Raw genomic sequence first — 12,980 nt, 5'->3', positions numbered from 1 at the left:
AAAGATGTTTTTTACAAACACTCTTAAATTCATATTCTGTAAAGGACCTCTTTACAATCCTCACATCATTAATTCCATTCTCTTTTTACTAGACTTAACAAAACTCAATTTGTGTTTTTTATATTGATCCCATTAAAGTTTTTCAGGAATTTTGTATAAAAATTATGTTGTCATTAGTTTATCTTTGTTCAAAATTTATTATATATGGTTTTTGATGGATAATAACTCAACCTGTTGTTCACCCACATAAAAATGACAAGCTAAAGAACTTCCTCATTGTTCTTATTTTATAATAATTATTGTTCAAAAAGACTTTATATTGCTGTAATGTTTAGTTCTTAATACAAATGTGCATTAAAAAATGTTCTGATAATAGACCAAATAATCTGTTACACTGTAGATACACACTTGTTTGCACATGTGCATCTGTACACATGTGTATGCACATAAATGTAGATTCTTATTAAGTACCATTACAAACTCTCAGTGAAGTTCTGGATCAGTTACAAATACTTTTTTAAAAGTGGTTCAATTTTTTGTAGTGCTCTTCATACTGGTGCAGACTAAAAATTCATGTTTTGTGAATATTATACACAAAATAGGGAGTATACGAGGTGCAACAATAAAGTAATGAGACTGATTTTTCTTTGCAAGATGTGGCAACTCTGCAGCTTGCGTAGGCACACCAGCTTTGGCCTTGGTCTATAAGCTACTTCTAGTCCAAGCGGCACATTGATGCAACTGCTCAGTCATGAGTTGTGTTGTACTAAGTGAACACGTGTTTGTGTCCCTCGTCACAGCTTTTTGGACATCTTGTGTTGTTTGAAAATGGTGTCCCTTGACCGCCATTTTGACTATTGGAAATAGAAAAAAGTCGCACGGAGCGATATCTGGTGAATAATGTGGCTGTGGTAGTACTGAAATTTGTTTTGAGGTTAAAAATTGCTGTACTGACAGAGCAGTATGGGATGGCGCATTATCGTGATGCAGAATCCAATTATCAGCAATGTTGGCATGGACACGTTTACGAAGTCTTTCTAAAATTTCTTTGTAGAAATATTGGTTAACTGTTTGTCCAGGAGGTACCCACTCTTTATCAACAATTCCCTTGGAATCGAAGAAGCACACAAGCATGCATTTCACTTTTGACTTTGACATGCGAGCTTTTTTTGGTCTGGGTGATCCCTTTGAGCACCATTGCGAACTTTGGCGTTTTGCCTCTGGATCGTATTGAAAAAACCAATCTTCATCACCAGTGATAACACGGCTCAACAAATCTGGATTGATTTCCGTTTGCTCTAACAGATCGGCTGCCACATTTTTCCGTGTTTCTTGCTGTTGTTGTGTGAGATTTTTGGGGACAATTTTTGCACAAATCTTTCTCATACCAAGATCTTTAGTTAATATTAGACGAACCGTTTCTCAATTGATGTTGAGTTCTTCTGCAATCATTTTCACGGATAATCTTCGATCAGATTGTACGATTTCACGCACCCTGGTCAAGTTAACATCTATCCGTGAGGTTGATGGTCGTCCACTGCGGTCTTCATCTTCAACATTCAGTTTGCCTTCACTAAAAATTTTATGCCACCGAAAAACTTGAGCTCTTGACATAACCTCCTCTCCAAAAGCCTTCTGAAGCTTACCATAAGTTGTCGCGTTTTCACCCAATTTAACGCAAAAAGAAATGGCATACCGTTGCGCAATATTTTGCGGTTTCATTTCTGTAAGGAGAGACACAAACACGTGCTCACTTAGTACAGCACAACTCATGACTGAGCAGTTGCATCAATGTGCCGCTTGGACTAGAAGTAGCTTATAGACCAAGGTCAAAGATGGTGTGCCTACGCAAGCTGCAGGGTTGCCACATCTTGCAAAGAAAAATCAGTCTCATTACTTTATTGTCGCACATCGTATTTCTTAAAAATTAGAATAATGATATATCTATTTTTAAAAATGTTTACTTTTTACAGCTCTTGAAGAAGGACGTACAAATCTGGAAGTAGACAGAGCAAAACTTCAGACTATGAATAGGTAATTTCTAATTCTTTTATTTTGAGCTCTATTATTTTTAAATCATCAGTGGTTTTAAGGATAAGGTGATTAATAGTCATTAAGTACTATAGTTTTAATTTTTATGGAGCCTTTTTTGTTTATGTTCACTACTTGTTTACATGTTTCAAGTTGTACTGATTGGTTTAACTTCTATTCCTATTAGTGTCACTGCTGCTCATCATGCACTACTGCTATCTTTAACAGAACTATATTCCTCCAAATAATATAGGAATTGTATCCCACATGCTTCCCTTTCTCTTTCAAAGTATTTTGGATTTTTTTTTACAAGAGTATGCTACAAGTTTAGTATTTAAAGGTAAATGAAATAAAATTGTTTCATTTTCTTGCTGTAATGTACTGTTTACTGACACTGAAAATGATATTAATTTGTATTTAATGTTTCTTTCACTATTACAATTGCTCAAGTTTCTTATTACTTTTCATTTTTTTGTTTCTTTTGCATTAGCGTTCTTCTTAGACAGCTGTTCTTATTGATATAAATACTTGTCTCATAATCAACTTAGAAAAAATCATCTCAAATTATTTAATAATAGTTAAATCATTTTTTTTTCACAAAGTGATAATATTGTTAGTACTTTATTGTTCTGTTTTTATGTTTTGTTCTGTACTTTTTAATTTATTTCAAGTCACTTCTGAAATATCATATCACACCATAAAAATCCATGATAAGAAAAAACCTTACAGTCTATTTTTCAATCCTGAGTACTAATCTGCTTTAATCTAACCCTTAGATTTTTGGCTGTATTCTTATCCTAGATCTTCTGTCTGTTCAGTGTTATCATATTTTCTTACTCTGATTTCTTCTCTTTTATGATTAAGCATTAATATTTTTAATGCACTAAAATAATTCGTAGTACGTAAAGAATTAACCTTAAATCATAAAAATATTTCTACTTTGGCAGAGAATTGGAAAAGCAAGTTCTTCAAAGTGGTCAGCAGGGTCAAGGATTGCAGGAAGAATTATCAAGGCTACAGTCTGCTCTAGCACACTGCCAAAGCGAGGAAAAGGAACTACAAGCACGGCTATCCTCAGAAACTGAAGAGCGAGAGCGAGCACGTCAGGAGGCACACAACTTACGTAAACAGGTGAATGACTGTAAAAAAAATAGTGAACTATTAGTTAGCCATCCATTTTTTCCACCATAAATAAACACTTGTAAAAATGCTATTTACTTACTATTTGGCTCCATTGCAAAAATTTAACAAAGCAGTTTCCCTAAAAAAACTTCTGATATTTTTTATATAAATGAATGATATGCAGTGAGTTCCAGTCTTCTGGGGTGTTCTTGTGCTTGTATTAAAGCTTAATAAGAACAAGGCCAAAAATTTTGGAGAAGTATACTTAACGCCACTCAGAATTTACATTATCTCACCCTGCACCATTACTGTTCTTATAGTGAATTAAAAAAGCCTTTAAATTTATATCATTGCATTTCCTTAAGTTTTAAGAGATATTTTGTTAATACAAACTCCATGTTTATGCTGATGATAAAGTACGCTGATTTTCAAACGTGTATTTTGTTTCTATGATTTTTTTGCAAAATTTTGTGATGTATTGACATTTCATTTAAAAATACTGTCTTGAAAAATGATTTAAATAATTTAAAATACTGTTTACTGATAAAGTCATCATAAAATGAGAAAGTTTTCAATTATTCAGCTATTTTTGAAAACTGCAATATTTGAGAAAAAATTATTTAATCATTTTAGTCACTACTTAAAGTTTTAATGCCTTAGCTCAGTGAATAATCTATCAATTTCTGATAGTCTGCTATACTCGTTTCACTTTGAGAGCTGTTGTAAAAGAATTGTGTATTATTGTAATAGATTGTCTCAAAAGTTACTGTTAACACTCTTCCTAGAAATATACTAAGGAATAAATTAACAATTAATATAATCCACCTTACCAGAACTTTGATATGTACTCTTCATCTTTTGGCTTACTTGGAAGCCATCATCTGAAGTTAAAATTAATACATTTAAAGTCGAAAATTTAAAAAATCATAGTTAAAATTAAAAAAAACTATGATTTAAAAATTTAACTATGATAAATATAAAAATAAATAAAACATAAATTAAAAAAATTAAGTATGATTTTTTTTTAAACTTTTGACTTTAAATGCATTAACTTTAACTCCTGATGATGGCTTCCAAATAAGCCAAAAGATGTAGAGTATATATCAACGTTCTGGTAAGGTGGATTATATTAATTGTTAATTTATTCATTTAACATATCAGCAGTACCATGTTTGAGAAATTAAATATAATAGGATTGTCATTGTTAAATTCTAGGATTGTGTTTAATTATAGAAAAGAATTTGTTGATTTATAAGTAGACTGTAACTATTTTATTGACTTGAATTATAATACATAATTATAATTATGATAATAGAGTTAATGCGTTAAATTACTTATGAATGTACTTATGATGTGATTCGATTATTGATTGTTGTAAAATATCAAGATTGTATTAATATATTAAAGAGATGTTCACCTTATGAGTTACTAGCTAAGAATGAAAATTATTGCACGTTACAATAATGAAAAAAGAATAATCAGCTGATGGCGAAAGTTGGCTGGTCAAATAATCATAGAGACATAACGCCCTAATGAATTATAATTATACACTACCATCTTACAAAGTTTTAAATTGATTAATAGCTCTTAACAGTTACACATAAAAATTATAAAACTCTCTCTTTAAATTATAGTAAATAATGTAAGAATGATTAATTTATTATTTGGTATTTTCATTTGGCACTGACTGAATCGAGTTATTTATAAATTAATTATATGGCAGCCATATTTGCAGTTATATCACTGTTGACAACCTGGTATAACTTTAAATACTTTATAATACTTTATCGTCTGTAAAAATAGAAGATAAGAGTATTATAAATGCTGGTGAGGACTATAACAAATTAAGTCACCTGGTACACTACTGCACTAACACAATCACACATGCCACAATAAAATCTCACTATTACAAACATCAGCTAGGATAGCTCTTACGCTGAACACAGAATAGAAGAAATTTTCATTATAATTAATTTCATAGGACTTTTTTGTTTGTCTTGTATAGCAAAGAAAATAATACAGTATGTTCTAAAAATTTTAGAACATAATTTTCTATGGAAGGATCAAATTTTTTAAATATTTAATTTTGTGTATTTCAAGACAGTGACCTGGGCATACGATTTCCATTTTGGGTGAACAAAGCAATTTTTTTAATCTTAGAAATTGAGTGTTTGTACTCTTTTTACTTATAAAGTGGCAAAACCAACTGAAAAAATCTATGTGATGCATCAAGATTACTCGTAAAAATTCTGTGAACAGTGGGAAAAATCAATGTTTATTTTTAAAGCATTAAAACCAGCCTATTGTGTTGTATGCATGCACACTGATATTTTTTTATAATACTGGGGTGTTTAGTACTATTTCATAATAGAAGTATACAATTACATCTGTTCAGTTGCTGTGGAATGTGAACAACAATGACAGATAAATAATATAGTTTACTTACTATTTATTTTATTTAACTATTAATTAAAATTCTATTTGAAATGAAATAAGAAACTTAATTTTACTTCTTTAAAGTAATATTAAATTTAAATAATGATATAAATAGATTATTGCTACTTGAGGTTGTTGTGACATTTAAACATAAATTAATATTTATTTTTAAATATAGGCAGGAAATTCACTTATAAAAGTAATCTAACTAATATTAAATTTTGTTACATTTTCTAAACAAGTTTTTAATTTGATTTAATGTGATCTAATTCAAAATTCAATGTGTCTTATATATTGTTTTTACAGACTTTTTAAGAAAGTACAATATTATTTTCAGTTACACAGTGGGATTGGGGGATGAAATTTAATTTTCTTTACATTTTAAGTTATAATGAGTACAAAAATACCATTCACTTAAAATCTATTAATGTAATGTTGACAGCAGGCAACATAACTTCAATTTGAGGTATTTTCAGTCACATGGCAGGATTGAGGGTAAAAATGAATTTTCTTTGTCTTGAGATATGCGGGTATGAAAATATCATTCATGTATAAAATTTTGTGACTTGAAAATTTCCAAAACTACTTAATCAATTTCATTGAAATTTAGATATGCTCTAGTAGTGTATCTGAAGTAGTGCATATGGGAATTCGAAGAAGATTGGTAGAGTTGTTTTTGTGTTACACTAAATTTTTCCAAAAATTTGATAATTTTGTAGATTGAAAATCTCTAAAACTATTTGCTCAATTTCACTGAAATTTAGATATGCCGTAGAAGTGTACCTGACATTTTGCATGTAAAGATTTTATGAAGACTGGTTAAGTTGTTCTTCAGTTACGCTCAATTTAAAGTTGACAACAGGTAATATAATCTCAACTTGAGGTTATGTTGACTGTGTAATGGTGTATTTTTCACATATGCTTATGCAGTGAGTCACAGTGGTGAGTAGTTGAAACTTGGTGCTTGTGTGTAGGATCTACTTGTTAATCAAACATATGTAGTGCATTGTACTCTGAAAATCAGTGCATTTCTTGCTGCAAAATAGTTAGGGTGTCGAAAATGAGAAGTCAGCCTTCTTATACAGAACTTCACAAGAGTTTTTTTTCAGTTAAATAATTTGGTTTGATTAGATTTATATATAATTCCGGAAGTATCCAGATGTGTGGCATAGTTGTCTTTATCAGAGCCCATAAGCAGCTACATCCTGTGTTATATAATGTGTATATTTGTAGCTTGTTACATATATAGATTGCCAGGACAAAATTTGTTGTTAATCATAACCCAACAACAAAATGTTGGCCAGGAAGAGTACTGAGGAACTGTTTAGATTAAAATATGACTTTTCAATCAGATCTTGATTTATTAATCTACTGCACAAGAAGGCAAGTACTTAACCACCCGTGCTACTCTGATACACAGTTTCATAATGTACTTTTAGTATTTGGGGGTCATGGTATTATTTCCATAGATGCAATTTTTGGAATTGATTATAAAGTGTAAAAGCTGCCGTTTTAAAAATTAAGAGGTTTGTTGTTCGTTCATTATTTTAGGCAAAATAAGCAAAAAAAATGTATGATTTAGCAAGGTAACAAACACTTGCTTAGAGTAATTTCTCTGAAGTGTTATGTTAATATTTCATTCTTATTTTCTGTATTTTAGAAGAAACTGTATAATTTTGATAATCAATTTATTATCTTATTTATTTAAAATAATAACTGCTGCTTTGTTTAGGTGATGGAGTTTGAAGGTAGTTTAGACAGTGCTAGACAGGATGTTGTGCGTCTTCGAGCACGTTCTGATGAAGAAGATGAGCGCTGGCGCAACAGAGAACAAGAACTTTTGGTACGACTTGAAGATTCAAGGAATAAAGAAAGAAAATTAGAAGATCAAAAACACAATTTAGAAGTGTGTTTGGCAGATGCTACTCAACAAATTCAAGAACTTAAGGTTAGTTGTATTATCCTTAATAATGATATCTCTCCAAGATCAGTATATGAATCCCCCAAAATTTTAGTTATCCCCTTTTCATTTCTATCCATAAACATACTTTTCAGAAAATAAGTATCTATTAACTAGTTTTTAATGATAAAAATTTTTCAAAGATTTTATAGAATTGTTTAACTTTTCATTAGCACATTCCTCTGATTTAATTGTCTTTATGTACATTATATTAAAATGAATTATAAAAAAAATAAACAGCCATCATCCTACATTTATTTTTTAAAAATTATTTTATCATTTATGATTGTGAATTTTTAGCACCAGTTGTATTCTTCTACTGAACATAACCTATTAGTAAAATTATGCTCTGTTAAAAAAAATATGATTGTTTTAATTTAAAATTTTTAACTGGTGTACATCCTCTTAGTAATAAGTTCTAATAAAGTGATTAGTTATAAGTTGAAATCATAATAAAATCAATTTGTTATATTTGAATGAATTGAGAATTAAAACTGGTTAGCAAGAATTTTATAAAATAATAATATTACTTATCTCTAAATATCTGTTTGATTTAATGGGTTTGAGGAAGAATGATGGATATCTAATTGAAAATTAGTAATATAATAATACTTTATAATGATTTCTTCATTTACAGGCGAGACTTGGAGGAGCTGAAGGCCGTGTTCGAGCTCTAGATGGTCAATTAGTGCAACTAGAAGCTGCTAAAAAGGAGGTTGAACAAAAGTTGAGCAGTGTAGGATCTACTTTACGCCGAATTGCTGGAATTCAGTTGGATGGAAGTGTTAATCTTCCTTTTAAATTGCTTTCACCTTCACGACGCTGGAGTCCAGTTCGAGGTAGTATATTCCTGTTTAACTATGTTGACAACCTTATAAGACTTGAATATTGGTCTTCATTTTTTTTATTGCAGAGAAAAATGTAGAGACTTCAAGTAAGCTTAGAAAAAAATCAAAACAACTGAAGAATAATAGGAAATTGTGTAAATCTTACATCAATTACTCACATACATCTTGCATCAATTACCTGTACATGAAATAACCTCTTAATTATTACCTACTACTAACAAATTTTCATAAACTAAGGATTCAGCCTTCATCAGTTAAGCAGAATGCACAATTATTAAAAAAATATATATATAAAGCAGGCATTTTAATGCTTAAAAATGTTTAAAGAGGAACATCTATTCCAATCAATATTTTAGATAGAATATACTGTTGCGTGTTCATGGTTCAGCTCTGTTATCGAGACACTAACGCACATAAAAATTCCTTATAAATACAATTTATTACTTTCAAATATATATAAATAAAATAAATCATTATAATAATAATAATAATAATAATAAGTACAAAATAATAATTCAAGTAAAAAGACAAAATTAATTTAATGACAATTATATTGGTGACACAAAGGTGTATACCCATTTTGGAATGAATCGAGCATTGTTATTATTACTCCAATCTGTAATTTGTTTGTCATCACAAGTGTGTGAACTAATGCCATTTATTTCATTTACCATGCCTGAGTGGTCAGTGGAACATCACGTGTTCACATACAATGTGTGTGAGAGGTGGCGATTCGGTTGTGACAGCTCAGAGGTCATTCTGTCATCATTTCAACATTGGCCGACACAGAGCAGTCCCAACATGGAAAACCATATTGAAATGGGTTAAACATTTCCACAACACAGGTAATGTGATTTTGAAAATGCCACCAGAGATTGAATGTATGATGAGAACAGAAGAGAAAGAGAGAGAGAGAGATAGAGGGAGCAGCATTCTCCACAGTTTGCAACAATTGGCTCGGCGCCATGTAATATCATTACGACTGGAACAGGAATTGGTAAGAGAATTTTGAAAACCAATCTTAAATTTCATTCGTACAAGATGGTTTGTGTGTAGCAATTATCCCAAGAGATTATGAACAGCGGAAAGATTTTGTTGCAATGATTGTTGCAAGTCCTTCATGATGAACCAGATGCGCATGTGTTTATGAGTGATGAGGTGCATTTCCATCTAAACAGATATACCAACCAGCAAAATGTAGGTACTGGTCATCAGATAACCCAAGATAGGTGTATGAATGACCTCTGCATTCATCTCACGTGACAGTGTGCCCACAATATCTAGGCGTTATGTTACCAGTCCCTACTTTTTTGCAGAAGAGGCTGTAGCGGTGACAGTGAATTCTCATCAGTACACAAACATGAATACCACCTTTTACCAGCCAGCACTCCAGCGTTTGGTTCTTGTTGGAACCACACTCCAGAAGTGTGGTTCCAACAAGATGAGGTGACAGCATACACTGCTGTTCATTCAATGTAAATCCTACAACAGTTGTTTCCTGGTCATGTAATTTCCAGGTTTGGAGATATTCCTTGGCCTCCTCAATCTCCCGACCTGAGTATGTTTGACTTCTTCCTGTGGGGATACTTAAAGGAGCAGGTGTACATCGAGAAACCTTGTACATCACAGCAACTGAAGACAGGTATTCGTAGGGAGGTACCACATCACATAGGAGACACTGGAACAGGTATGGGTCAGCTTCATTTCCTGATTTGAAACATGAATCAGGGAAGATGGTCGTCACCTTCCAGAAGTAATTTTTGCCATCTAATATAAATGGTATCTGTTTTTCCACATGTTCTAGCCAACGTAATAAAATTTGGTGAAAAATTACCTGTGTTGTGTTCATTCCAAAATGGGTATACATCTCTGTGTCACCTATATTATAAATATCAAAATACAGTCTGATTTACAAAAAATATTTTTATGAACTATAGAAACTAATATTAATTTTACAATAAGATAACAATAGAAAAATCTATAATTTATGCAGTTTATTTTCTGCTTGAATTATTTACTTTTACAAATAACTAACAAACTGCTTCCTGTTTTCAACCACTGTCCAAAATGGAATATTCGTAACGTGTTCTTCAGTTATTATCGAATGCTGACTGTTATCGCTTTTATTGCATGCTGTAATGAACTCAGTCTTGCTAAACTACTGACCGTGTCTGCTGGTTCCTTGCCGTTTTTATGTTTCCTGGTCTGCAGAACCAGTACCCAACCCATCCTTTTGATTGTTTAAGAGTAATAATTTTCATTGTCTGCACCTTTACGTTTTTCTATAAGCTCTGTTTCAGTCCAATAATTCTTCTGGTTGAACAGAAGCTTTTGGAGATGCCATTGTCTGCATTACAAAGAACAAATTGTTAAATGAACCAGTTATTCTAAATAAAGAATCTCTTTTGGTTCTAGATTCTTATTTCTTTATTTTCTCTCTCTGGAAGAAAGTCCATTACACTAGCCCTGTTACAATACTTTAGTTACATGTAAGATTAACTTTGCATTTTCATGAAAATTTCAACATATGTTTTGCTGTAGTAATGTGATGAACAAAATGTTTACTGATAAAAATTGCACAGAATGGAATATAATTGCAACATTTACTTTTTTTTAACTATAAAGGGTTTATATATTATACTTATATATCTGTTTTATATATGTACATGGGTATATTTATAAACTTACATACATATACAAACTTCTGCACATGTGAACACATAGCCACACAATTTTCTGTAAGTTCTTATTTTATGTTAACGTGGGATATATTAAAAATTAGAATGCCAAGAATGGCCTAGAAGTGGCCACTTCAAAACCACAAAGGTTTTTAAGATTAATTTAAAATTACTTATTAAATAAATTTATTGAATAAAAAATAATAATTAAAATGTATAGAATATTAAAATAATATCGAATAAAAATAATAAATTTGAATCAAAATATGCTGTTAAATGGAATGAGTGAATCTTTTTCTATTAATGAAGATAGATTAATTTCAAACTTTAATAGATGTTTAAAAAATTGTTTAGCCTATTTGGAAAAAAATATTTTAAAAATGAATAATTTGAATTTAAATATTTACATTTTTCTTTGTAGTTCAAGAACACTCTGGAGAAAGTAGCAGAGGGGATGTAATGTTGGATGTGGATCCAGAAATAGTTAGGAAGGGTATACGTACACTTATGCAACAAGTTGCTCAAATTGAGAGAGAAAGGGTTTGTATTCTGATGATTTTTTTCATTGTTTTAATACATTGCCTTAGTGTGATATTACGTGTCATACTTGACCATGTATGGTCTGTGTGAATCACAACAAATTCCAGGTCAATATTTATTTCTGAGACTTGTGTTACAACACTACATCACATTTTACTGCATTACATCATTCATTTTCAGCGTCAGAGATCAGTAAAGTTATTGTACCCATTTTATCAATAACTGTTTCATAAAATTATATTTTTTTATGAAGTAACAAAAAATATGTAATTTTCTGTCAATTCTTATATATTCATTATTATTTTTATTTTTATTTTTTATAATTTAGCAATTTTATGTCAGCCATTTTCATTAAAGTTCTGACAAAATTAAAAGAACTTTATTTTTAGTTTTGAACATCTTATTAATTACTTTATGGAAATGACTGTCATTGTTTAGTTATAATAATTATCTTTAATTCTAACAATTTTATTATTGTTATTTTCCACCTAGCAAATAGTTTTATTAATATGCCATTTAGTATGATCTACAAACCCACAAAGTTGCAAAAAACAGTTCCTATAGGGCATGTTGTATAAATTTTCTTTCTTTTTATAGTTAAAAAAAAGAATTATATGAAATACTGTATTTGGGTAAGGAAAAGATACATAAATAAATGCTATTTAGAATTAAAAATTCTGGTGGCCTGAATGGAAGGTTATGCAAGTATTACACGACAGTCATCATCAGTTTTGTTTTCAATGACAGTAGTGAACCATTTTTGCAGCTCAACATTAAACATTATTAAAGAAACATCATTAAGCAAAAATCATTAAAGATTTTGAACTGGCTGAGGAGTAATCAAATTTCTACTAGATTGGTTGTCCACATTTTAAATTTCACAGATTTTTTAATCTTTTCATTGTTGATGCTGCCTGATGATAATAATGGTGATGATAAATGTGACCTGAAATGCAGACTACAATCAGTTCTGGAAGAGGCATCTTTGCTCCTAAATTTCAGAGACTGTCTGAAGCTGAAAAAAGCTAAAAACATTTTTAGCTGAAGCTAAAAGCATCATCATAATTTACCAAGAAATATTACTTCTCGTTTCTCAGATGATATACAGGCATCAAAGCCATTAAGTAAATTTAACAAATTGTATTAAGCAAAATTGCTAATGTATCCCTTTGTCGTGGAATTTGTCTCTACTCAGTTAAGGAGGTGTACACATAAATATGCAACAATATTTAGGAGGAGGGAAAATTAATGCTCTGATGAAATAAAGGTAAATTTACACTGACAATTTTTATCACATTAAGGTACTTCTTGTGAGTTGCTTTTAGTGATAAGTTATTTTATACTGATTTATTCAGAATGTTAGTC

General features: G+C 30.5%; 1 protein-coding gene across 1 annotated transcript in view; it reads left to right on the top strand.

Moving 5' to 3' along the window:
* Root (ciliary rootlet coiled-coil, rootletin) overlaps window positions 1–12,980 on the top strand; it is a 340,123-nt gene that overhangs the window by 282,176 nt on the left and 44,967 nt on the right. The window contains exons 22-26 of the mRNA XM_075382006.1: window positions 1,974–2,034; window positions 2,979–3,162; window positions 7,322–7,537; window positions 8,187–8,388; window positions 11,497–11,615. Of these exons, the coding sequence (XP_075238121.1) occupies window positions 1,974–2,034; window positions 2,979–3,162; window positions 7,322–7,537; window positions 8,187–8,388; window positions 11,497–11,615 (782 nt within the window). The remainder of the gene's footprint in view (window positions 1–1,973; window positions 2,035–2,978; window positions 3,163–7,321; window positions 7,538–8,186; window positions 8,389–11,496; window positions 11,616–12,980) is intronic.

The sequence above is a fragment of the Lycorma delicatula genome, chromosome 1 (genome assembly GCF_047948215.1).
Source record: "Lycorma delicatula isolate Av1 chromosome 1, ASM4794821v1, whole genome shotgun sequence".
NCBI lineage: Eukaryota > Metazoa > Arthropoda > Insecta > Hemiptera > Fulgoridae > Lycorma > Lycorma delicatula.
Note: the sequence above shows the minus strand (reverse complement) of the source record. Positions and strands in the feature narration are given on the sequence as shown.